Below are 24,634 nucleotides of genomic sequence, written 5' to 3' on the forward strand. Positions count from 1 at the left end.
GCATGTTTTGATGTTTTAAAGCAACTTGTTTAATATTAATTCCGTCATAGACAGTCCTGATTTTATGCCCTCTTTATTATTTTTTTTTTCTTTTCTTTAAAAATGTCAAAGCAACCTTTAAATCTTTTCGACATGTTGAACAACGACAATAATTCTAATGGATCAACAAACCCTTCTTCGACTCTTGATGGTAAAGTTAAAAAAAAAAAAAAAAAGAGAAAAAGATTTTTTGGTAACTCAGATCTCTCTATAGTTTTATCAAGAGTACAAGCTTTTCTACCACAGATCCAACAAGCAAACCAGCAGTTACTGACAAAAGACACCTCAGAACTAAATATTGAAAATGTCAACGAAGACGAAGAACAATATATAGAAATGGTTTGTATTTTTTTTGCTTAATAAACACAGCCCTTTAGACTAACCATGTCTGCAGAATCTGGGCTTAGGAGTCTATGATTTGACGAATAAAGACGATGGATCTGATAACGAAGAAGAACAAGAGGAATCAATAAAATTACCAACTGATACTGGATGTGATAAAAAGCCAACAATTCAAGTTTTAAATAAAGACGACTCAGATAGCGATTCTGACAGCAGTAAAGAAGACAGTGACGACGAATAAAGAAAAAAAAAAAATATTCAGACAATTTATGTATATTCAACATTATGCGCTTGTGTCCATTTTTTCTCCTCTTTTACTCTTTTGCTCGCCTTTCCAAGAAGCAATTTTTTCCTTTAACTCAGTTGCTATAACAAAACAAAAATCAGCATATTGAGCAATAACTTGTATTATAAATAAATTACCTGGTTGGACCATATCCATCGACAATGGCATACGGTTGAAAGGATCACGGGTATCGCCGAGCAGATGAGCACGAATAGTACTACGATCGACAATCACGTTGGATGTAGGCAGTAAGACAGGATCTTCCATTAAAGTAAAGAAAATAGGATCCAAAAACTCGTCAGGGACTTCGCCCATTTCTTCTTCTTCCTCAACTCCAGTCTGTACAGCTCGTTCTACTCGGTTGACAAACTGCTCAAGCGCATGAATGTCATCCAAGGGCTTTAAACCGTGCTTCTGTAAGATGGATGCTGCTCTAGAGAAATACTCCTTCTTGTAAGACCGACCATCTCGTGCGACGGCTTCGACAAAAATGTCCGTGTTTAGGTGAAGGTAAATGTCGATGATCTCTGACAGCAGTTTACGTGGATTGAAGTGATATCTTTCCGGGTTCTTGACCTTTAGCTCAGTGCATTTGGGTCCTACTAACTGAACGAGGTTATAGTCCAACATGGCTGCCAAACGGTCAACGATCTCATTGACTAAGAAGGGCTGAACAACTTCGGCTGTCATATAATTAAGCATATGCACCGTCTCGTTACCCAAGGCAACATAGGATTGTGCTTGTCTTTCAAGTGATCTAAGATTGCCTTCGCGTTCTTGACGATATTGCTAAATTTTCAAAAAAAAGATGAATAGTCAACATATGAATGTACACTCATGTTCAAAATGTCTTACAGGTGTCTGTGCTTCCCAAGCGGCTTGGTTACTCATCTCTGTTTGAATCTGATGAATCTCTGCTAGTTTGCTTAGACTTTCGTCCATAAGATACGTCACATCGCTCATCAACATATTGACAAAACGTGTAAATGTATCTGAATTTCTAGATAAAAGAGTTGAGTCGTAAAGCTCATGAACTGATGTTTGTCCCTGCTTACTTGCTTGCCTCTCTCAATTTTGCGCGATGGGCTGGGTGATTCCAGAGAGTCTTCATGATATGACTGATATTATAACGAATGTTGAATTTGTCATAAAACTGTGAACTAGCCCCAGTCTGCTCCACCTCTGTAATTGAAGAGGTGAACAAAGAAGAATGTTGTTGTTGTTTTTTTAAGATACTTACCGACATAAAAGTTCATCAGAGAGGGTACAAGGTGCTCTAGAGACAATGGATGAGAGTTTAATATGGCTTCTAGTTCGCCAGGGATCCCACGGGCAATAGGGAAGGTGAAGAAGAATAGAACCTAATGTGAACAATGAGTATTGTATTGCTTATTCTGTGTTATTACGCATTTACCTCCACTAGCTTAGCTTTCAAGTATGGGTTTTTGACATACTTCGTATTTCTTAGAAAAGTAAGGATGAATGCAGCCAACTGATCGTGAGGGCATTGATGCATAACCTGCGTTTCATAACCATGCCTAGATAAATTGGTTTAGATGACGCTTTTTTTATATAGAACAACTTACTTTCCGATAAAGATATAAAGTTCAACAATGTCTTCAATAATCCATTCTGGGAGCATAGCAAAGTTTTCGGGCACTTGTTCTGGTAGAGGCAAATGGACAGTTTCCCAGGGATGTTTATGCTTAGGATCAACTATACGAATCAACCATGCCATCACCAAGTCATAAAATCTGATGGTTTCAGCGAGGAAGGAAGGGTCCAAGATCATGGTTTCATAACCTAAGCGATAAGCCGTCATTTGCTCCAGTTTTGCCTATAAGCACATATGTCAAGCGTCCCGAAAGAGATACGACAATTTATATATGTTTACCTTCATTCTTTTAGAAACGAAATCTGCCAGCATTGCCTGAGGAGTCTACAAAGATATGCTTAGCTTCGTTGAACAAATTATATTATATACACATACATTAGCTGCGCGTAAGGCCTCCTGTTGAGCTCTTTCTGCCTGCTTCTTAATCTCTCCAAACTCTCGAATAAATTCACCATAGTTCACTATGGCACGAATAGGTCCATAGTGCATAAAGGCAAGCGTTAAAAAGAAGCATTCGGTAATAAAGTTGTGATCTATATCAGTAAGGTTAATACCAGCCTATCCTCATTAACCTATTCCTATACTTTTCAGCTCTTGTTGTTCTCCATAGTAAGCATCAGACTGTTCCTTTGTAGCATTGATTTTAGTATCTTCGGCTACATTTATTCGCTTGCTTGTGCGGAAATAAGTAGAGTCAATCTTGTCGATCTTTGATGCTCTCACGTCCAAAAATGGATCAGAAAACATCAGGAGAACGCCCGTGATGTTGTGCATAAATCCGTCTGATGCAACCGTTTGAGGGTCCACTTGCATCTGAGCCCTCTTTTCATTGAGCTGAATAGCATAGCTAAAATAATCCAAGAGTCTGTCTCTTGCTTCAGGATTTGCTCTCACGATAGAGTTGCATACATTAAACAAGATTTTCTATAATGGTGTGAGCCATGCCTTTACCAAAAAAAAAAAAAAAGAAGAGAGACTTGCCTGAATGTTCAATACACTGCCGCGAAGGCCGTTTTTGCATGATTCTAAGTCCGCTGAGTTTCTATTTTCTGCATTCTGAAAATAAGTCTCGGCTACTTTGTTCTAAGAAAAGGATAAGTGAACGAGATATCAATCAACATTGTTACGTTTACTGTTGGATCAGGATATGCGCTCAGTTTAAAGTAAGGGCCGAGGAGCGAAAGATCTTCAATGTTTTTTGCCGTGACATTTTCAGGTTTGAACTCGGGTAAACAAGTAATCTATTCTTGCCCCCCTTCGAATGTAAGTAAATACTTTTTACATGGTTATCTTTGATCTTACCATGGTGGCAATGATCTTATTTTCGCTTAAACAAGTTATTGCTTGGATCAAAGTTTTATAATTGTCAATGATGGTGCATCGGCCTATTTCAGTGGAAATGCTAGTCAAGGCGGGTCCAAGAATCTAGTTTCAGGTCAACACTGGCTTTTTCTGTTTTTGTTGGCTGACTTACCAAATCAAGGCCATCTTCCTTGAACCGTACTGCTAACTCATTAATATATTCTGAAGGCAAACCGTCAGCTGTATCTAGTCCAGCTTTAATTCTAGGTATAAGCTGAGCAGGACCAAGGTTATGACTACAGTTTAAAGAGAGATATTTAGCTCACGTTATACCAAATGTTCATTCAGAAATTACCTTTGTATTTGAGGAAACATATCTGGCATTTGAATAACAAGTCCAGAATAGGATATAACAAGTTGTCGTACACTATCTAAGACACTTAATCTCTGATCTAATACGGCCTTTTCTAAGCCCTAGTAATCTATTGTTAATATCGACACATCCAGAAAAATAAACATTACCTTGCTTCGGATCAGTGTATTTTTGCGAATGTCATAAGCTTGTTTCCAACAGTTTAAAAGATAGTCAAAGTGTGTGATGTTTAGAGTATCTGTAATATCCTTTGGGAGCTCTTCGTGAAGTTCATTAGGATCCAAAGATAGTCTGGCCACGATAATGCGGTCTAAGTGCTTTTGAGATAATTTATCTGGATGAGGTTCTATTTTTGGATATCAGGTTATGTGCGTAATATACAACCATACAAAACACTGACCTTGTTCTTCTATCAACTCTTCTACCAGTCCACGTAAATAAACACATTTCCCTTGCTGATACATAGACTCAGGCTATATATACAAGATTAATTCACTTGTGTGCTGGTTTTTCTCTATTTGACAATCGAACCTTCAATGTCACTTGCAATATTCGAGCAATTACATCATTTTGCCAGTCTTCAAAGCTTTTGGCTGGTTTGGCTGGGGCTGTTGTTGTATTTACAGATGATGTTGGTTTCTATAGTAATCAATGAGTCACTACTGCAACACAAATGGTAGATTTCCCTTACCTCGACTTTTGTGATGGATGTAGGTGAAATAACTGTTTTTTTAGGAGTAGGCTTTTTAATAGGTGTAGTTTCTTCTAAAGTTGGCAAGACAGGCTTGTTTAAGGATGAAGTTGCCTTGAGTGGTTGTTGCTGTTGCTGTTGCTGCTGTTGTTGCTGTTGTTGTTGCTGTTGCTGTTGAAGCTTTGCTAAACGCTTAAGTCGAATCTGAGAAAATGTAAAAAGTAAGTATCATTGTCGTTTCTTTCTTTTCATCGACTCTTTATTCAACTGTACTTGATCGACTTCAGACGTATTTTCACTCATTATTATTGAAAAAAAAGAAGAGAAAAAAGAAAAAGAAACGCATTATATAGTCGGAGTATAGAGGACGCGTCACTTTGATGTACAGTTATTATTACTGCGTGGTTATTGAAGTACACTATATGAGGTGAAAATTAGTTTCCCAAGCAAAGGGTTTATCGTTAATATCAAAGATTGATTAAACATGCTGCTCTGTTTATAATGATATAGTCTTATTAGACAGTCAGTTTCAATGGCTATCACGCGCCAATACGTGGTTGTACAATGAATGCATATCTCTTTTCTTTTTCTTTCTTTCTTTTTTTTTGGTTCTTTAAAATGAAACTTGTAGGCTTAACAGGCGGAATATCCACAGGTATATATATATATATATTATATACATATATAGATGGAGGTTAACTAACAGAGTGAATACAGGCAAGTCAACCGTCTCTCGACTATTAGCAGAACAAGGTATACCCATTATTGATGCAGACAAGATTGCACGAGACGTCGTTGAACCTGGAACAAAGTCAAATACACTCATTCGTCAGCATTTTGGAGATCAAGTTTTTTTGAGTGATGGTCGTATTGATCGACCCAAACTGGGCCAAATCATCTTTCAAGATCCTGAAAAACGCAAGATATTAAACAAATGTACACATCCTTATGTCCGATTAGAAATGCTAAAACAAGCGTTTAAATATTGGCTAAGAGGTGCAGACCTTGTGGTATTTGATGTGCCTTTACTGATTGAAAGCAAGCTGGATAAATTTATGAGTTATACAGTGGTTGTATACTGGTACATATATATCTTATATAAAAGGTATACACATATACTAATCTCTCTCTCATATATTATAGCTCAGATAATTTGCAACTGCAACGATTAAAAAAAAGAGACAACATAACAGATGAACAAGCTATGCAGCGTATCAAGGCACAGATGCCCATGTCAGAAAAGGTAGAAAAGGCAGATATTGTGATTGATAACTCGACAGATTTAAAGCAGCTTGAGATACAAGTAAAAAATATGGTAAACAAGGTTCGACCCTCTACATTGACTTGGTTATTGGAATATGCTGGACCTCCTCTCGCGGTTACTATCACACTCTATTTCTTTACACAGTTTGTGCCTTATTTATTACGTTCTGTAGGCGATGTGATTGCTACTTTAAAATGATCTTCTTTTATAAAACGTGAATTCATATTTCATGTCTTTATGATCTTGAACACCCTCAGGCACAGTTCCTTCAACATACTCTTCTAGTTCTTTATGTTCTGCTAAGCGATAGTTCTTTATGTTAATCTCTGGGAAGAATGTATCGCAGTTCACTTGAGTTTTGATTCTTGTCAGTATAATGCTATCGCATTCTGGGTTGTGGATAGCCATCCTATACATTTGTGCCCCTCCAATCACAAACACGCGTGGATTCTTGGTTTCGTCAATTCTCTCCAATGCCTCCTCAAAGGAACTGACTAGAATGACATTTTGATTATCATTGGCCAGTTGTCTATAATATATACGTATAAGTAGAGAAAGGACGTATTTTCTTGATGCGTTATTTTTTTTTCCTTTACAGATCATAGGAAGGATTTCTTGATATCACAATGTTCAATCGATTTTCCAAAGGACGAAATTTGGATGGAATAGATTCCCAAGTGACACGTCCCATGATGACTGCATTTTGAACATTCTCTTTGTTTACTACACTCTTGGGTATCTTTGTTGTCACTTGCTTAAAAAATGCCATGTCTTTGGGAAGACGCCATGGCAAGTTATTCAAATACCCAATTCCAAGTTCTTCGGTAGCTGCAACAATAAGACTGAATTTAGGCATAGAAAAAGAAAAAACAAAAACAAAAACAAAAAAAAGGAGGCAAAAGTGACAGCTGTGTGACTATTCTTTGCGATTTATGTCCCAGCATTTTAAAGCACGCGTTTATTTTACAGTGAATGTCTGCAACTAAAAAATAAATATCACTTTACAAAAAATGAATGACAATAAGCCGAAAATGATTATCCCTTCATGTCAAAGAAGTTTTGTCCTTTTAAAGTAAGAGAAATATCGCAATAAGTTAAATCAAATTGACCTAAAAATGATATTTATTTTATAACTTCAAAATTGATTTATGCAAAGTAGGTACACCAAATAGCTCCCTTTTAGATCTCCATTAAGATCCATGATATCAAGCATAATATTCATGAACTTGATAAGCGCGTAGTTGTCATACTCTTCAAGAAAGGAGGTTATTACTACAGCAGCAGCAGGAAAGCGGAAACGAACTGATGATACGCCAGCTGTAAAAAGAAAAGGTACAACTAGTAACGACTTTCTAGAATTCATAGAGCAAGTTCTCACTAAAATTGATGCAGTTGGTATGAATTACAAGTACTTGATGTTAATAACGCATCCGCTCACAAGGCTAGCCTTGTTCGAGATTGGGTTGAACAACGAGGATATCAACTTTTCTTTTTACCACCATATTCTCCATTTTTAAATCCAATCGAGGAGTTCCGGTCCGTTAAAAAATGTTGTAAACAATGATCCTGCCTCAGTCAGACAAAACACGAAGGCCAGCGAACGCATTCGCAATGCATCGGTATATATCAGAGAAGAAGACTGTGAAAGTTGGATACGACATCCGTTATCGTTCTGTCAAAGGGACACCTGATTAATACAGCACATATTAAAAATAAAACTTTCCAAATTGCTGCGTGGCCCAATCTATTTTCTTCAGTTGTAATCCGGAAATGATTGGCGGCTTTATGTTTCTTTCAATGGCTTATCAGTCAATGAATCCACAGCTTACCACCATGTAACTGAAAGCTGGAGTTTACAGTCACTCGTATCCAGCCTAGGATAACAGCTCGAAACTTCTGAGGATACGTACCAAGGAGCAACGAAAGCAGTTTGTTGAATACATTATAGAAAATAACAAGCATTTTTGTGGACAAACTGAGAAAAAAAATTAATTATACTAAGTATTTAATAGGTTGAACAATAAAAATATAACAGTGTATAACAGCGTTTACTCGATAAAATTAAAAAAAATTATGCAAAAGTTTGTTAATTCTGAAGATAAACAATATCCTGCCAATTACACTTCGAGCTTTGTGATCTTGGTTGTTGTTGTAATCATTCTTTTCTTTATTAGTTCGAATTGTACAACGTAAAATAAAATACAGTAATATAAAGAGCTTTTTTTTTTTGATCCTTTATCTTCTTGAGTGAGAATATAACAAACAAAGAGACAAACCGAGAAGAAAACAGGGAGAGGAGGGTGGGAACAACCAAGATCACTTAGCTCTCGTGTAATTATGATGATACTTCATAAATTCGTATACTACATCAAAGAATAAGATACATATTCATTGTTTTCAGTAAAATCAGTAATAGCAGCATCAATTTTTTGCAGTATTCTGATTTTTCTCTCCTCGGTTTCCCAATTTTGAGATGACAGTGATAATATCGAACATGAGCTTACCGACAATGGTGAATCTTCTCGATAAGTTGTATTAGGAGTCAAGGTAGAAGAAAGGAAAATCAAATCGTCCTCTTTGGCAATATCAATCATCAGCTTGATTATTTCAAAGTTTTGAATTACTATTCTCTATTAAAACACAAATACATGAGACCATATTCAAGAAATGAATTTTGTATAAAAGATCATACCACTAATGATAAAGCAGAGACTATTGCATACCAGTATAGTTTTCGATGGTTGTTGATGCTATTGGCTTAACCACCAACCAGATAGAAAAGAGCAACACAGATCTGGCCTGCATGATATGGCGAATCTAAGAGTGAGTTCTTGAAGTCCTACATAGGCCAGTAATTAGTAGTCTTTATTTCTAGAAGTTCTGGCATTCACTCATTTAACCTGAAATCGCCACTGCTCCAGACATATGCAGAGATGATGCCTGTCAAGTAGTTACTATCCCCAGACATATGCAAAGATAATGTCCCCCGAATAGTTTTTGATTAAATGAGATACCCGTGCAGCGAGGGAACAGCGATACAAGGCCGTGATGTACAACTTACAAAGGCGAGAGATCCAGCTTCCTTCTAGAAATGCATTTCATTTTATACTAGAACGTGCTTTTTTATGTTCTGTAACTACATTAAGGTATTTGGATAAGACTATAGACTCATTACTTGCAAGTAACTTATTATCAGCTTTACGATTGCTGTAGAAGGAATGGGAAGGAAAATATTTTGTTATTAATTCTGCGTGCTTACGTATCGCTAGGCGTGTTACTTCATAAAGCTGCACAAATTTCTGTCGCGTTGGAATGCGATCTCTTTAAACGAAATACACTACTTCTAGAAAGAGATATCGCGCTGACTTGTCGCTTTTTCGTATAAATTGTATTATAAAAATTGCAAAAATGCGACCTTGCTTTTTGAAAAGACTAATAAAATTATTTTTTAGTTGCGGACATTCAAGTTTCTCAAAGTGACAAAATTTAGAGCTGCCCTTTACTCGAACGCCTAAGGCGACCTTATCACGGCAAGTACCAAATCTATGGCACTTAAACTCTGTATACCAAACATAGGGTACTGTTCGTTTTCTACGCTTGTTAGGCCCAGAGCTGCTTTCCTTGTCGGTTCTCTCGACAGGCTCTTTAATATAATGTGGGCTAACCCACTGAACACCATACTTTGCCAAGCTATCATCAACATTTTTTCTCCACTCAGAGATGGGTACAGTAATTTTTTCGGGAACCTCAGAGTAAGAGTTGATATACATTGACCTAGTAAGATAAATTTACGCGAGTTACAAGAAAACGAAAGGCTATATCAGAAGTCGGTCCTTCGACAACAACAAGAAAAAGATGCCTGATCCTTCTCCTCCTCCATCACCATCTTTAGCTCCATCTTTACCTCCAGAGGCTCGGGCCTCGTATTACATTAGAAAATGCAAACTCGGCCCTCTTCTCAGACGAGAATTCACTCCTTACAAGGTATGTTTGTTAAATTGACTTACAACAATATCTAATACTAAATTTATTTGTATGCACGCATTAGAGTTATTTCCGATTGATATCTGAAGAGTTCTCTGTTCTTCGACGGGATGCAATCAAATTTGCACTTTTAATCATAATTTGATATCTCAACACTCAGCAAGTTGAACTTGTAGCTACCTATACGAGAAATTTGGGTGATATACAACGGAGATTACGGCAACTCAACCATGATTTACGGCTTGCACAAGAATTACAAGATGAATTGCTTGATCTACAGCAAATGTTTAACGACATAAATGATGCCCAAGACGGATTGCAAGATCTCCCTTGGCAAAATGAATCTACTCTTTTGATGGATCAATTAATGCAATTGCAGAAAAACTTTGAACAACTAAATACTGTCGTCAATGAAATCATGACTACTACACATCACCAAGAAATAGCAAATCAGGACATCGAAAACATACAAATACTGCATAACCGTCTGATTGAAATCAATGGAAACATTGAACCAATAATTACATTAGTCAGGAGAACAGTAGCAAACATTTTGCTGAGGATCAGACAGTGGAAATTAGACTTGCAAAATCAGTTACCAGAGCGCCTTGAACGACTGAACCCATTAGAAAGACAAATTATTCAAAATCTACGTGTGATAGCAAATCTTCGTGAATTACATCAAATCATTCTCCAAACTTTACCAACAGTGCAAAATGTATTAAGGCAAAATGATTTAACTGAAGAAGCGCGTTTGGAACAAATACAAATATTGACGGTGACACGCGAACGAATTACAGCAGCAGAAAATCAATTAAGAATAGTGCAACCAATCGAGCAACAAAGCCAGAGTACTTTGAACACCAATGAAGCAGCAAGAGAATGTATGAACATGGATATACTAATAAGAAGAATAAATTCAATGGAAAATCAACTTGCTCGATTATTTCAACAATCCGAAGTAATTACTCAACAAATTCGCTTGGTTGATTTTAACCTTCAAACTCAAGGCTAACCAAAAATAACCAATGAAGCATTCTGGAATCATCTGTATAGAAAAGTAGCACTTGGCCCTAACAATTTGAATGCAGCTATAGTAAGTACAAAACGACTATCTGTCATGGTAAAACTAACACGTTTGATCGCAGCATTTTAGCCCACATATTCTAAACAATTTTAACAATTTCGAAGCATCAAGAAGGGAATCAGGGCTCGATACTTACAGATATGCAATTCCTACCTTGGATCTATTACATAGAAATTTATCAAGCGCTTACGGAAGCGCTATTGTTCAAAGTAAGTACCTCTCTTCCAACTTTAAAAAAATAAGATTACTTAAATGCTGTAAATATCCTGTTTTCCAGATGTCACTATGCATTTCTTGAATACAAAGCTATGGATGATACGTATATTCAAAGGTTACTTTCTTCAACAACAACAACAGCTACAGCAACGGCAAATTAGATTGCCAATTATGTCTTTAGATAAAAAGTTTCTCTAGTGTGATCATGCTGACACTCATTCATTTACTTTGTTTTCTTTTTTAGCAAAAAAGAAAGGCTGTCAACGAATCATAAATCATACTCTGTTTGATGAAATTGTGTTTGAAGAAGAGTAAGAAGAGAACATTGAAGTACAAAATTTTGGCAATTTAAATCAATTATACAATCAAATATGTCTAATAAGTGAATCTGAATTTCGAGGGATTATTTATAATACTATCAACGATTACGGTTATGCTACTAATCATCCCCTCAAGTTTATTCGTTTGAGCTATCGCTTGCTGCAAGCAGCTTCTTCGCTTCCAGATGCACCAATCAAGTTATGGAGCTTACTACCTCAGACTACTCACTCAATGGTACATGTGCCACTCAGTGGAATACCAACTCTGTATACTCTCTTTCAAAGGGCACATCAAAACGGTCATACAGTTTCGAGATTTATGATTCCTACCGGCAATTTCTTTCGCCTTACTGACTTTGATCCCTTCTACTTTGGATACGAGAACAAGACGAGTTGCAGAAAAATGAAGATACAAGAAGAACTATAGTCGCATATGATGATGCAAGTATTCGTGGTACCTACAGGGGTAATATCCCTGTTCCAGTAAAGCAAGTTCAAATAGCAATAGCCCAAAAAGCGATTGTGTTTACTATGGATGAATTCCGGACCTCTGTCACATGCTGTCACTGCCAAAGACGAATGAACAATGTGACTCCTGAACTAAACACCTTCGACCATAACAAAAAAAAACAAAGAATAAACGGTGCTGAAAATGGGTCTAGAAGAAAGTGTCTTGATGAAGAAGGCCGTATTCTTCATTGGAGTAGTCGATGTCCAGAAAGTAGAGTTGTACGTCAAAACAGTATTTTCCATCCGCTGAAGCTGTGTAATCAGTGTTCAGTGAATGGAAATAATGATCTGGTAAGTTTTTCATTTCTTGGGTTGACTTATTGAGTATCTAATCTGTATTTTTATAAATGTTGGCAACGAGATGTAAACACAGCAACCAACATTAGAAGTGTACTAGTTGAATGTATACGTTCCAATTTCAACATTCGCTTTCAACCAGCTGCTTTATCAAGAGGTCAACAAGATCAAGGAAATTAGAAAGTTTCCATCTGTGTGTAATATTTGTCAACCTGTACCTTACAAAAGGTAATGTATTTTATTTTTCAAGTATTAGCCGTCACGATATCTAATTCTGGGGGAATATACGTAGGTGCATTATTTACCCTGGGTGAGAGAGAAGAAATAAGGACTGTTTTCTTTTAATTGTTTACAGTAAAAAAAGGATGATTGGATTAAAGGGAACATTAAATGTCATTGACAACTCTGGAGCTATTATTGCAGAATGTATTCGAGTCATGAACGGTGCACGTTTCGCCAGAGCAGGTAAAGAAGAAGACAAATGAAAAACAAAAGACTAATGATCAACATTAGGAGATGAAATTGTGTGCGTCGTCAAACGTGCTAGACCCATCAACCCAAGTATTGTAGGAACTCAGGCAGCAACACAAAAAGTAAAGAAAGGTGATGTTCGACATGCACTTGTTGTTCGTACAAAGAAAGAAATGACACGACCTGACGGACGCACGATTCGTTTTGATGATAATGCTTGTATTTTATTAAACCAAAAGAAAGAACCTTTAGGCACTCGTATATTAGGTGTTGTTGCTGCTGAACTAAGGACAAAGAATTGGATGAAGGCTGTTTCACTTGCTCCTAGAATTGTATAAATTGTATTGAAATAAAATGTTGTCCAAAAGCCACTTTTACATTTTTCGTATTCCGATAAAGCTATAAAAGAGAACTTTTTCTTCTCTTTTTTTTTCTCTTTGTGCATAACGGTAAGTTTCTCTCTCTATAAAAAGGTGATATGTGTCTAACATAAAATATAGAAAGGAGAGATCTTTGGCGATCCCCTTGAGAAGGACGGAACGAGCTTTTGCTCACTACAACACACCATGTGTGTTTGCAGGCATCGCTCCTTTGTGAGCATCTCGGCATATTGCCATAATTTTTTATATAATAAATTTAAACGAAAAATACTTATATATACTTACATTATATAACACATCATCATTCTAATAACACTATATTTATACGAGCCAAGCTAATCATTTGGGATGAGGTGCCGATGCAGCACAAGTATTGCTTTAAAGCTGTTTATCGCACCTTTCAAGACATCTGCGATGATCCTGATGAGTCGTATTTGTTTGGAGGAAAACATGTTCTTGGTGGTCATTTTGCCCAAATCCCACCAGTGGTCCGAAGGGGTAACAGGGCTGACACCGTCAGTGCTTCCATTAGACAATCATTCTTATGGCCAAGGCTTCATCTCTTGAGGCTCACCCAGAATACGCGCCTAACAAGTTTTTTGAATGAAAATGACACTGCATTTGCAAGATTTTTGGCAGACATGTCCTACAACAGTAGCCTTCAAGGCAATATCGTCCTTCCTTCCTTCCTTCACCAGACCACTCAATTAGCTGAATTCATCAGTAGAATATATAGAGATGAAGTTATTCGAAGACCTAATTTGAACAGTCAAGTGTACTTTGGTGAAAGGGCAATCTTAGCCAGTCGTAATGATACGGTGGATACCATCAATGTGGCTGTGCTCGAAAAGATGCCTGGTGAGAAGGTTACGCTTTTGTCAACTGATTCTGCTGATATCAACGATGCTGATGGCCTGCATACCATCCCTGCAGCGTATCTTCAAAATCTTAGCCCCTCCGGCCTGCCTCTTTCACAGCTAGAGCTAAAGGTCGGTGCATCGGTCATGTTTTTACGAAACATTGACCTAGAAAGAGGCCTTTGTAACGGAACGAGGCTAATCGTAATGCATATTGGTCAGTATATGCTTAGGGTTCGCCTGGCCAACAAACCTGATGCTCCAATAGAGCTCATCCCACGATTTACTCTGTCGACCCTAGAAGGTAATATGCCATTTATGCTCACCAGGAAACAATTTCCTGTAAAACTATGCTTCGCTATGACCATCAATAAGTCCCAAGGCCAATCATTAAAGCATGTAAGCATTTTTGTTAATGTTGAAACGTAGCATCTTTGACTAGTAAAGCGATGTATACTCTATTATTTATTTATGTGCATAATGAATGGATATATTTACAAAGATTTTATATGATTATTGTTGTCTTGATTGCTGTTCTCGTCTCCAATGAGTAATACGTTCACGTATTCTTCGCTTCAAGTTAAACTGTCGATGTAAGATAATTCTCATGTCATGCTTTTTATCTATCAATCGAACGAGATTTGCTTCCAGAAATTTCTTCAACTCTATTAATTCAGTATCTGACCTGTTGCCTACAAATGACTCGATTGGAATCAAATTGCTCAAGTTTAAAGTTGCAGCATGAGGTGTGTTGTCTATGAGGAAGGTTTTAGACAAGTCACGACCGAGAGCACAAAGATCTTTGATATAGAGCACCTCCTTTGTTGATGCTGATCTCATTCGAATACATGACTTCCTAGTTAACATGTGTCTATAATCGAGATTTTAGTCTTTATATTCATACTAAAACCAAATCTTACGTAATAAGCTTGTTTTCAGGATCAAGACAACTACGAGCCATGGCTGCATAATCTTCAGTTCCTGCAGTCCAAACGACCACTTCAAAATAACTTGCAGCCCAGTTTAAGAAATCAAGTACGCCTGGTCTTAAGGTCCCTGCAAGTAAGCAACTATGTCCGTCCTGTGCATAAATAACATAGTCCACTTGTTTTGAAACGACTTCGCCTCGATAGGTATGTAGTAACGTTTCATCCAAGTCAAGAACTGTATTGAAATTTAATGTAAAGAACTTTTTTTTTCCCCCTCAAATATGTTCTCACCTAAGGTAGGGCGTGTATCATCCTTTTTAGGAGGTAAATGAGGTTTCATGCCTTTCAGACGTTTATATAATGACGGCCAACGAGCAACAAGAGCATCCAAAGTAGAACATTCATAACTAATCAAAAGTTTGAACAAAACAAAAAACAGTAATTCTCAAATAGATCTATTCATTACTCGTCTAATTGTTCTAAAAAGGCGTCTAATCTAACAGCAACTTCATTTTGTTCTTCCAAGGAATCCTTTGAACGTGATATTGTCAGTAAAGGAGGATCCTCTACCAACATGGATTCTTCTTCTTTGTTTTTACTCTTTTCTTGTCTCTGCTGATACCTTGTTGATACCATTGTTGAAAGAAAGAAAGAAAGACAACGACAACGACAACAACCAAAAAAAAAAAGAGCAACAGAAATTACAAGAAATTGCATATGACGTTGCTCGTCGGCATTATTTTGCCTTTTTTTGTTTTTGTTTTTTTTTTCTCCTTCTCTATTTTATATATTTATTTTTGGTAAAGCAACATATGGGCTGTTGCAGTAGCAAAGTAGACCAAGACGAAGTAATAAAGCTATACTAGTATATACGATGTATATTGAACTTGAGCTTATAGGATGACATTAATGCTCCTTTGCTTAATGAACATCTCACCAATGACAAGTAAAAAAAAAACCAAACAATGATGATTATATATTCATAAATAACATAGTCGAGTTAACTACCAAACCTGCGAAACTATCGATGTGCAAAAGGAACAAGAATTTTGGAACAATGTCATTGACAAGACCACACAGTAAGTTCAATATCAACTAAAATACACATACACTTGTTCTTACTTTTTACAATAGAAATTTGATTGATATATCAAACACACAAACAGACCCACTTCAAGAAACAGATCTGCAGGAACGAGTCGATCGATATCAGCAGCTACTCCAACAAATACAGTTAAAGTCAGATGTTGTAACAGATACCACAAATAACAATAACGTCTTGGATATTTTAACCAATGCAAAGCCTTATGGTGGAATGGACGATAGCCAAGTAGACTGGTTCTATCAAACCATGGATGAACTACAGGAAGCAATTCAACATATCGATATTGACCCAGTGGGTGATATCGTCATTCATCTCACAATGACCGACACAAACAATAGTTCGATAAAGGCTTATTAAAGTTTATATTTTTTTACAACTTGAATAAATCTACGCGAACACGTTCATTTATGTCATCCGTTGGATATAAAATCACTCGTGCATAGCTGCCAGCAGATTGATGCTTTGTCAAGTGTCCAGGATTGATACAGACAACTTGTTCCACATTCTATAATACTCATGAATCATCATTTCGTTTAATTATCATCGTTATTACCTTGACAAAATGTTTAAACTGTGAGGGAATGATCAAAATGTCTGGTTTCCATGATATCTGTATGTCGACCAATCGTGATGAGTCGATACTATCTTCTTCTGCAGTAGGCACAAGTGGATAATAAGTGTGCTGTTGAAATAAGTGTAGTAAAAGTCGACTAAATCGGTCTGCGGGGGCTGAAGATCTATCAAAAAGCGTAAATACATATGTATAATCTTGTACAAAAGTGTATTTTACTTGTATACTTCTTGTCTAGCTAATCGAAACAATATATCGATATTTGCGATAGAAAAAACATGTCCGTTGATACTGATATTAGAAGGATTGCTCAACAGTTTAATACGTGGATCATGCTGCAAGTTCTTGAAAGGAGGTTGAGGAAACAATGGATAGGTGTGTGTCATATCGTCTGCATGTGGCATCAGTAATATCTGTGTATTACTACATGTATCTAAAAGGTTCTTCAGTCGTACTTCAATCTGCTGTCGAAAAAGATCCTCGGGTGATGTTGATATCTTTCCACGGGCAATCATTGGATGTGTTGCTGGTATAAACGGCCCCATCAACAATACAATATCTGGTCTGTCTTCTATACACTTTTGAACGAGTGCCTCCAAGGGCTTAAAGGATAAGTCCCCGTCTAATGTGAAAGGTCCGGCCGCTGTGATCATTTCGAGAGGCTTTCCTTCGTTATTGACAAACTCTAATTTAGATGAGTCGATCTTTGGAGGTACAGGTGGCTAATAACGTCATAAGTTACCCCCATTTGTCGAAAAAAATTAAAAATACTTGCCATATAAACGCTTTCAACTTTAAATGAGTGTCCATGATGATTGATACCTTGTACAGCCACAACCTGACCAGGAAACAAGGCATAGTCCTGCAAACGTCCAATGTCCAATCTGACTCTTTTGCCCATGCCCAGTTCTTTTGACGTCTCTAATAATACCGATTGCTCGTTCAATTTACCCTCGTTTGTATCTGAGCAAATACGACCGAATGCAAAGATGGTTTCTTGATTCTGTCGAACAGGATTTGAAAATGTCTTTTGATAATAGCTTGATAACATCTCTCCCATATAATCAAGCCTATCATTCGACTCATCGGCCCTTTCGCGGATCTTTTCAAACATGTAGCGGTAAGGTTCGATCGGCTTTTGCAAATACTTGAGCGAGATCTGAGGATGATCATCAATTACGATTCCACGACGTACGAGCTGTCCATTATGTTGTCCGTCCAGATGATATGGTTCGGATCTATTCAAGAATCGATGTGTTTCTGGTGACCTATACATAAAAGATCAATATGTGCATTTCTTATAACATTTTTTTTTTTTTTTACAGTTTTATATCTGAGTCTTGGACAGTAGATACATTTGTGGTCGTATCAAGATCATCATGTGTAGTCGTAAAGTCGAGACCATATGCTGATAGATCAACGGGCATGACTGCTCTCTTTGTCACGATACGCTCGTTCGTACTGACTCCTCCTGTTCGTCTCTTTTTAAGTGTTCTGTTAAATTCTCTTTGTAGATTATTCTTTAATAATCTTATATAACCAACAGAAGGTGTTAAAGAGATGTTGGCATTCAAGGCAAACGCTTCCCATTTGAATTTAACTTGCTCTGGTGTCATGGAGAATATTTGACAAATGGAGCCAACTACACATGATTAGTTAAAGACAGAATGATAACCAAAGAGCACTTTACTCTCTTGAATAACTTCACGATCACTGGAATTGAGGCCATACAAATTAGCAATTGTTGTTTCACTATATCTAGCAGTCATTTTGAACACACAACAAAAAAAAAGAGAGAGAGAAGCGCGCGTGTGTGTATCTTTTTTTAAGGGACGCGGCGCGTATTTATATTGACGTGTGGCTCAAATGAAGAAAGAGAAGGGGGGCGTGTTTGTGACCGCTCTTTTTTTTCTTTCTTCTTTCTTAAACTTTGACAAGATGGGCGATTTACATTATGAAGAATACGATCCACAAGGTTTGTGTGCCTGTTGCTCTCTTTTACACGGCAACTCAGTCAAATAATTGTTTATAGAACACTCTTGGGACGACTGGCATGAAGAAGAAGAAGAGCAAGTCCAGTGCTTGTACTGCAAAGACGTGTTGCCATCAACAAAAGCAGTGTTTGAACATATGAAATCAGTACACGGATTTGATTTCCAAGAGACAAGGAAAAGACTTGAATTGGATTTTTATCAATGCATCCGTCTGATCAACTATATTCGACAACAAGTAAGTGTATGCATGAATACGTGTTGAATTTATCAACTGATGATGTCAAGGAAACTTAGGTAAAAGAAAATGCTGGTTATACAAATACTTCATTTGATAAAAAAGAGTCGTTCTTGAGTGATGATCAGTATCTACAGCCTGTGCTGGAAGATGATCCCTTATTATTTGCATTTGATGATGACGAAGACTTTGAGGAAGAAGAAGAAAAAGAAGAAGAAAAGGACGTGTTGGACTTGGAAAAAGTGGAGCCTACGACCGAACTTGAAAAGAAATTACTACAAATGTTGATTGAAAGTCAAGAAGAATTAAAAAATCTTAAAGGACAGTTTGAAGAATACAAATCAGCTGTGAAAAGGACTTTCTATGATACTTTAACTGAAGACCATTAAAAAAAAAAGCATTTATACATTATGTACAGTAGTATTTCAATAAACGCACAGCTGAACTTTTGCTTTCCGAGCTTGGGGAGGCATTACGAACTGATAGACTCTTACTGCCCCCTTTGGGCGATGTTTGTCGACTATTACAAATATTACAATTATCATCTGTGCGTGTGGTTGAAACGTCCCCTCTTTCTTTTTTTTTTTTTTCTTTTTTTGTAAGATAATGTTGCATCGTGTCAAGCAGCCACTGTTTACTATAAGACATTATAGTACACAGTTAACTGGCTATCGAAAATATGCTCAACAGTTCAAGAGTAAGCCAGGATCTTACATGACAGCATTTGCTGTGCTTCATGAACTCACTGCCATTGCACCTTTTCCTGTCATCTACTATGCACTTGATGCATCTTCCATCGCAATACCCTTTTCAAGTTCTCTTGTCGAAGAAGGCAACAAGTTTATTAATAAAGTAAGGGTGCGTTACGGATATGAGCAACTTGAACCTGATAATAAGGTCATGATTCATCTTGTGACGACATATTGTATTGTCAAGGTAATTAAAAAACAAATGTAAAAGCATTGGGAACTCATCAACAGTAGGCATTACTTCCTGTTCGTTTAGCTGCCTCAGCTGCTATGACACCTATGGTCGCAGAAAAGCTCATTTCTCCTTCTGTTCAGTTTATACGACGACGTGTTCTCTCAAAACAATAAATCTTCTTTATTATCTGAATTAGCCTTAGCTGCATCGGCATCCATGCCCAAGAGGATGACTTTTCGTAGTCTGTCTAGACGATCTCTTTGTATCTGTAATAACTCTTCCATGTCCTCGTCTTCCTCCATGTTATTAGGTGCTGTGTTAAAGTCATCACTTTGTAAGGTATAGTCCATTTCTTGATCTAGGCTACTCGATTTTTCTGTTGATTGTTGTTGTTGTTGTTGCTGCTGTTGCTGCTGCTGCTGTTGTTGTTGTTGTTGTTGTTGTTGTTGCTGTTGTTGGGTTTGCTTTTGTTTTTCTTGTTGTTGTTGTTGCAATACAAGTATTTGTTTTGTTTGTTCAAGTATAAGTTGAATGTGATTACAGACGGTTTCAAAATCCTCACATTTTTCGAGCAATCTATCTGTCAAATCAGCCTGTCTTTCTGGCGGTTGTGATGGGGGTGGTGTAGTACTGGTCTCTAGTTTGTTATTACTAAAGAAAAGTAAAATAGTGAGTATAGTGTGATAGGGCTGAACGGCGATAACACAAACGCTTTAGCTGCATTGTAATCCAAAAGACGCGCCGAGAGTTCTAATATGTCCTATATATAAAGAAGATAAATATATACACAATAGATGCTGTATGCAATAATCCGTACACCATCCAATAGTTTATTCAATATTAATAGCTCAGTCTGTAGCGACCCTTTAGCTGAAGGTTCTATAGGTAAAATATAAGGAGTCATAAAAAAGGAAATAAAAAAAAAAAAAAAGAGGAGAGAAAGAGGAGTGTGTGACCTCGTATTAGTGTGGTGATGATGTAAGGGGATTGTTTAAATTTGACGTATCAATCTCATAGACTTCTTCTACGAATTTACGTCTTCCAATATAACTAAAAAAAAAAAAACATGAGTATATTTTTAAGACATTTATAAACATACCTTTTATTTCGAGGTCTACAAAGCACATGAATCATGTTGGAGAAGGGGTTGCCAAAATCGAAGGGGTGTTCTTCAAATGGGTTTGCAGCCAGATTTGATCTTAACTAAAATGGTAAAAGAATACAACAATGAGCTACATCTCTCAAATTAGAAAAAGACTATCTCATTACCTGCTCGTGTGTCGTTACACCTCTCATCACCAGGAAACAGTGATACCCAGTGAGGCAAGAGACAGGAAGGAGCAAAATAAGGCAGAATAAGGCGACGGCAAAACTGATAGGTTCCCTTTGTAAGGCAATTTGAAATGATCCAATGTCTAGTGCTGTAAAAATGACCTGGTACAGTGAAAATGCAGCAGCAAGACAGCAAAGCAAGAAGCAACAAATAACGAATGTAAAGAAGCTCTTGTAGTTTCTCTTGCCAACACAGTTATTTAACCAAATACAGTGATGGTCCTCGTTTTCTGTTTTATATACAATCAGCATGTTTTCCGTTCAGTTCACTGTAAGACAATAAGGGGGGTTCATTGTTACCTGCCTACACAATTATTACATTGTCTACAATGGCTTGCTCTTGGTGGTCTATAGATACAGCATGTTTCGCAATATTTTAATCGTACGAGCATGCCCTTGATCATAACTTCTTTAGGTGAAGGCAATATGCTATAGTCTGACATGGAAGAGTATGGATAACCATAGGTATCCTCTCTTGATTGATTCTCTGGTTGTGCTATCTTGTCTAGGTTTCTAGGTAAAATCTATGAAAAGAGAGAGAGAGAGGTGTTACTTTTTTCCTGTGTGTGTATCGTATGATGTATGTACAGATTAGCTTACACCAGGGTCTGTCCACGAGGTTTTTAGCATGGAGGCAAGAGCGAGAACAAACAGATATGCAAACACGATGGGCACTGCCGGTGACATGTTATGCCATAACCAAGGGCATCTGTTAACTAAAGCATGAATCATCCCGCATTATTCTTGTATATATGTTGTCTCTTACGTAAATATGAAAAATAGGATAGAAGGTGCTAATAATAGAACAATAGATATACTGAAAGCCCAAAATGCTCTACTCATCAATAATCTTCCACCACAAAAGAAGATAGTATTTCCGATATATATTTCATAGTTTCGTGTCTTTGTCAATCGTTTTGCTTTTATTGCTTGTTGATTATGAAGTGGAATGGATGAGGTTTGTAGTATTTCCGACATAAAAAAAAAATAAATAAAAATACAAAAGAAGAAAAGAAGAGGAAAGAAAGCGGAAATATACCTAAAAGAAATTTGCATATTCTCTCTCTTTCTCTCCCTTTCTTGTGCAATGCAGCTGCCTAGAGTCTTAGGGACACCCCCCTCTTCCAAACGTCAAGTCCGGTCCGATCGTCACGAAAGAAAAAAAAAAGCTTAAAGACTGTGGCAAGCTGGATATGATTTATGTTTTTTTTTATGGATGTAAAAGAGAAAAGGGAGGAAAGTAAAGCAGCTGAAGCCAAACAAACAAATACGAAGCAGTTTCTTTTCTTGTAGTTATTTGTTGACTGCACCCATCTTGAACTCTTTTAATAAAATGAGTTTTTTTCTTTTGACTAATAACAAGACTTTCTTCCTCTCCCTTCTTTCTCCTCTACTTTAAACGACTTGTTTCCCTATAAGCAAAGACTCATTTATCAAGCATGACAAAAAACTCCCTTATTGAGTATCCGCCCGTGACTATGGAAAAAAATTTTTGACAAGCTTTTTTTTTTAAATAAATAACAGGCCCTCTTCTTTTTTATTCCTTCAAGTTTCAAAAGGGTAAGTAAACAAACAATATTTATAAAGCCATGATGATGTTTTTAGCAAAATTTATTTTGTTGAATTTCTTCACATGAACACATAATGATTCAACTTGACACCCTGAATGGCTTATAATTATTATTATCATAAAAGCTTCTTTTTACTGATTACTTTATATAGGCGCATCCTTTTTTATCCTACAAGAATACATTGACACCTGATCACATTCATGTATAGTAATTAAGCTATACATGAAATAATAGCTGTCATTTATTTAAAGAAGGACTTTTTTAATAATAAAATATTGTTTATATAAAAACTTTTTCGTGTCAACTTTGGTAAAGCTGAGCAGTTCTTTCTGTTTCATTGCTGTAGTTCAAACATATGGCTGCCCTAAGCAAATCTCCCCTTTGAAAATAGGTGAATAGTACTACTGGGAGCAAATGTATCTTGAGTGACATCGAAGCTTGTCATTTTTGCAAATTTAAGACACGATGGTCTACTTCCAGTTGAGCATTGACACCCAACTGAGATTCTGATCAGCAGTGTCTTTAGTGTACGATAAAGGAGTTCAATTTGATAACTTAAAGAGTAAATGAGGTTTATCGACATAAACTTTGTTAAAACAAAGGACAAAGTCAACTTGTAAAATAGCCGTAATTTGTTATGTCATATTTTATTATTAGGACAAACAATGAATAGACAAATCATGCACGTGCAAAAGAAGCCTGGTAATCCCCTGCTTTTTGAAAATATGAGCAAGCAGTTTCTCTCATAAAGTTTTACTGCCAAGCTCAATGACCGTTAAAAGTTACTATTATGATAACGTAAGCCAATGCATAGTATATAAAAGATATCAAAACTTTGGTCTATCTTCTTTTTTTACCCCATCTTTAGTTTCCCGTTAAGTCGAGCAGTTGAGTGACCCTGCATCATATTTTATTCACATACACACAAATGCTGTAAATAGAAATATTCTCCAACGTTGGAGGGATGAGCCAATTAATGAGATGACATGATTGGCTAATCATAAGAGACAAACAGAAAATAAAGAGGCAAATTGAGATAATAACAATAATAGCTCATATTTTGCTATTGGAACATTGAAGAAAAAAAGAAGGGGGTAGTACAAGTATCAGGGCGTGCCTGAGGGAATTTTGCGGTAATTTCTATTGACCCTTGCCACACCGTAATCTCAATTTGATCTGTGGCATATTTTAGTATAAAATCTCACTTTTTCTTTATTCTCTCTTTTTTCTTTATTTGGTCATGCATTCACTTACAACACAAAAGATGTCTATATCAGAAAGAAGAGCTTCTTATCCAATACAAGAACGAATAAAAATTTATAGCCCTGATAGCATGGCCAAGAAACTGCATGAACTAGAAAAGCAACCGAATAAGCTTGTCTTGCATGGCGTCAATATTTTAAATAAAGTGAGCGTCGATAGTGATACGGCCATGAGTAGAATCAGACAACGAAGAGAGACACATAATCGAGTAGAACGAAGAAGAAGAGATAATTTGGTACGGGAAATTATTTTAATAGCTGTCTGTATGCTGATTATTTTTGTAAACAGAATACATTAGTGAATGAACTGTCAACGTTAGTGCCACGTTCAGCAGAGAACGGAGGTCCAAAATGTCATCGAGCCAAAGTGCTGCGATATGCGATTGACTATATTCGCGCAATGCAAGAAGAAAATAATCAGCTTCGACAGCAACTGGGTCAATCCGCTTCACCACCCAATTCACCACCTAATTCGCCACCACAACAAGATATCAAAATATCTTTCTGTCCATAGCATGACAGCGTACGCTGCCACCTTTAATAAAAATAACTCTACCTTTGTATATACACAGAAGAATGCTATTATTATTCAATCATTATTACTTTTGATAGGTCATGATATGATGTAAAAGGAAAGAAAGAGAGAGTAAAAAGCGAACTATCAAACATATTCAATA

General features: G+C 36.8%; 15 protein-coding genes across 15 annotated transcripts; 8 read left to right on the top strand and 7 right to left on the bottom strand.

Moving 5' to 3' along the window:
- Positions 1 to 102: 102 nt before the first annotated feature.
- Positions 103 to 622, top strand: RHIMIDRAFT_250867 (uncharacterized protein; the record flags this gene model as incomplete). Its single annotated transcript, XM_023610770.1, has 3 exons — positions 103 to 190; positions 254 to 378; positions 434 to 622. The coding sequence occupies 3 exons, from the start codon at positions 103 to 105 to the stop codon at positions 620 to 622; spliced, it is 402 nt and encodes a 133-aa protein (XP_023467432.1).
- Positions 623 to 664: 42 nt separating this feature from the next.
- On the bottom strand, positions 665 to 4,951 carry RHIMIDRAFT_236778 (ubiquitin-ubiquitin ligase UFD2; the record flags this gene model as incomplete). Its single annotated transcript, XM_023608632.1, has 20 exons — positions 665 to 747; positions 805 to 1,456; positions 1,523 to 1,667; positions 1,723 to 1,849; positions 1,908 to 2,028; positions 2,082 to 2,205; positions 2,254 to 2,504; positions 2,562 to 2,606; positions 2,658 to 2,815; positions 2,867 to 3,206; positions 3,279 to 3,365; positions 3,416 to 3,523; positions 3,585 to 3,707; positions 3,757 to 3,880; positions 3,940 to 4,058; positions 4,107 to 4,303; positions 4,358 to 4,430; positions 4,489 to 4,596; positions 4,649 to 4,852; positions 4,922 to 4,951. The coding sequence occupies 20 exons, from the start codon at positions 4,949 to 4,951 to the stop codon at positions 665 to 667; spliced, it is 3,219 nt and encodes a 1,072-aa protein (XP_023467433.1).
- Positions 4,952 to 5,266: 315 nt separating this feature from the next.
- Positions 5,267 to 6,110, top strand: RHIMIDRAFT_287425 (CoaE-domain-containing protein; the record flags this gene model as incomplete). Its single annotated transcript, XM_023613470.1, has 3 exons — positions 5,267 to 5,303; positions 5,366 to 5,729; positions 5,792 to 6,110. The coding sequence occupies 3 exons, from the start codon at positions 5,267 to 5,269 to the stop codon at positions 6,108 to 6,110; spliced, it is 720 nt and encodes a 239-aa protein (XP_023467434.1).
- On the bottom strand, positions 6,102 to 6,768 carry RHIMIDRAFT_200966 (uncharacterized protein; the record flags this gene model as incomplete). The annotated part of the gene is made up of 2 exons (XM_023606497.1): positions 6,102 to 6,441; positions 6,509 to 6,768. 2 exons carry the CDS (start codon positions 6,766 to 6,768, stop codon positions 6,102 to 6,104), a joined length of 600 nt encoding a protein of 199 aa, XP_023467435.1.
- Positions 6,769 to 8,275: 1,507 nt separating this feature from the next.
- Positions 8,276 to 8,924, bottom strand: RHIMIDRAFT_280305 (uncharacterized protein; the record flags this gene model as incomplete). The annotated part of the gene is made up of 2 exons (XM_023612895.1): positions 8,605 to 8,924; positions 8,276 to 8,542 (listed from the first exon to the last, which is right to left on the bottom strand). A coding segment is annotated over exon 2 (226 nt), but the record flags the coding sequence as incomplete, so codon positions are not given.
- An 843-nt stretch (positions 8,925 to 9,767) lies between these two features.
- On the top strand, positions 9,768 to 11,946 carry RHIMIDRAFT_236782 (uncharacterized protein; the record flags this gene model as incomplete). Its single annotated transcript, XM_023608633.1, has 7 exons — positions 9,768 to 9,896; positions 9,961 to 9,993; positions 10,057 to 10,780; positions 10,931 to 10,992; positions 11,045 to 11,192; positions 11,444 to 11,510; positions 11,583 to 11,946. 7 exons carry the CDS (start codon positions 9,768 to 9,770, stop codon positions 11,944 to 11,946), a joined length of 1,527 nt encoding a protein of 508 aa, XP_023467437.1.
- Positions 11,947 to 12,691: 745 nt separating this feature from the next.
- Positions 12,692 to 13,135, top strand: RHIMIDRAFT_287427 (ribosomal protein L14; the record flags this gene model as incomplete). The annotated part of the gene is made up of 2 exons (XM_023613471.1): positions 12,692 to 12,791; positions 12,840 to 13,135. The coding sequence occupies 2 exons, from the start codon at positions 12,692 to 12,694 to the stop codon at positions 13,133 to 13,135; spliced, it is 396 nt and encodes a 131-aa protein (XP_023467438.1).
- Positions 13,136 to 14,412: 1,277 nt separating this feature from the next.
- RHIMIDRAFT_280308 (HAD-like protein) lies at positions 14,413 to 15,640 on the bottom strand. Its single transcript, XM_023612896.1, has 3 exons — positions 15,255 to 15,640; positions 14,955 to 15,198; positions 14,413 to 14,905 (listed from the first exon to the last, which is right to left on the bottom strand). Exons 1-3 carry the CDS (start codon positions 15,301 to 15,303, stop codon positions 14,548 to 14,550), a joined length of 651 nt encoding a protein of 216 aa, XP_023467439.1. The 5' UTR covers positions 15,304 to 15,640; the 3' UTR covers positions 14,413 to 14,547.
- Positions 15,641 to 15,775: 135 nt separating this feature from the next.
- On the top strand, positions 15,776 to 16,425 carry RHIMIDRAFT_236786 (uncharacterized protein; the record flags this gene model as incomplete). Its single annotated transcript, XM_023608634.1, has 4 exons — positions 15,776 to 15,811; positions 15,863 to 15,909; positions 15,959 to 16,042; positions 16,098 to 16,425. 4 exons carry the CDS (start codon positions 15,776 to 15,778, stop codon positions 16,423 to 16,425), a joined length of 495 nt encoding a protein of 164 aa, XP_023467440.1.
- On the bottom strand, positions 16,134 to 18,524 carry RHIMIDRAFT_124131 (DNA polymerase alpha, subunit B). The gene is made up of 6 exons (XM_023605446.1): positions 18,330 to 18,524; positions 17,963 to 18,281; positions 17,415 to 17,907; positions 16,859 to 17,361; positions 16,622 to 16,805; positions 16,134 to 16,573 (listed from the first exon to the last, which is right to left on the bottom strand). The coding sequence occupies exons 1-6, from the start codon at positions 18,406 to 18,408 to the stop codon at positions 16,439 to 16,441; spliced, it is 1,713 nt and encodes a 570-aa protein (XP_023467441.1). The 5' UTR covers positions 18,409 to 18,524; the 3' UTR covers positions 16,134 to 16,438.
- A 53-nt stretch (positions 18,525 to 18,577) lies between these two features.
- On the top strand, positions 18,578 to 19,257 carry RHIMIDRAFT_250875 (uncharacterized protein; the record flags this gene model as incomplete). The annotated part of the gene is made up of 3 exons (XM_023610771.1): positions 18,578 to 18,614; positions 18,672 to 18,868; positions 18,928 to 19,257. The coding sequence occupies 3 exons, from the start codon at positions 18,578 to 18,580 to the stop codon at positions 19,255 to 19,257; spliced, it is 564 nt and encodes a 187-aa protein (XP_023467442.1).
- A 211-nt stretch (positions 19,258 to 19,468) lies between these two features.
- On the top strand, positions 19,469 to 20,195 carry RHIMIDRAFT_225829 (uncharacterized protein). Its single transcript, XM_023607537.1, has 2 exons — positions 19,469 to 19,804; positions 19,852 to 20,195. Exons 1-2 carry the CDS (start codon positions 19,475 to 19,477, stop codon positions 19,963 to 19,965), a joined length of 444 nt encoding a protein of 147 aa, XP_023467443.1. The 5' UTR covers positions 19,469 to 19,474; the 3' UTR covers positions 19,966 to 20,195.
- Positions 19,954 to 20,696, bottom strand: RHIMIDRAFT_236790 (uncharacterized protein; the record flags this gene model as incomplete). Its single annotated transcript, XM_023608635.1, has 3 exons — positions 19,954 to 20,443; positions 20,503 to 20,552; positions 20,610 to 20,696. The coding sequence occupies 3 exons, from the start codon at positions 20,694 to 20,696 to the stop codon at positions 19,954 to 19,956; spliced, it is 627 nt and encodes a 208-aa protein (XP_023467444.1).
- Positions 20,419 to 21,951, bottom strand: RHIMIDRAFT_124145 (zf-DHHC-domain-containing protein). Its single transcript, XM_023605447.1, has 6 exons — positions 21,725 to 21,951; positions 21,429 to 21,648; positions 21,062 to 21,354; positions 20,892 to 20,995; positions 20,503 to 20,842; positions 20,419 to 20,443 (listed from the first exon to the last, which is right to left on the bottom strand). The coding sequence occupies exons 1-5, from the start codon at positions 21,854 to 21,856 to the stop codon at positions 20,755 to 20,757; spliced, it is 837 nt and encodes a 278-aa protein (XP_023467445.1). The 5' UTR covers positions 21,857 to 21,951; the 3' UTR covers positions 20,419 to 20,443; positions 20,503 to 20,754.
- Positions 21,952 to 23,959: 2,008 nt separating this feature from the next.
- RHIMIDRAFT_236792 (uncharacterized protein) lies at positions 23,960 to 24,471 on the top strand (the record flags this gene model as incomplete). The annotated part of the gene is made up of 2 exons (XM_023608636.1): positions 23,960 to 24,193; positions 24,247 to 24,471. The coding sequence occupies 2 exons, from the start codon at positions 23,960 to 23,962 to the stop codon at positions 24,469 to 24,471; spliced, it is 459 nt and encodes a 152-aa protein (XP_023467446.1).
- Positions 24,472 to 24,634: the final 163 nt, after the last annotated feature.

This window comes from Rhizopus microsporus (assembly GCF_002708625.1).
Source record: "Rhizopus microsporus ATCC 52813 unplaced genomic scaffold scaffold_6, whole genome shotgun sequence".
In the NCBI taxonomy this organism is placed as follows: domain Eukaryota; kingdom Fungi; phylum Mucoromycota; class Mucoromycetes; order Mucorales; family Rhizopodaceae; genus Rhizopus; species Rhizopus microsporus.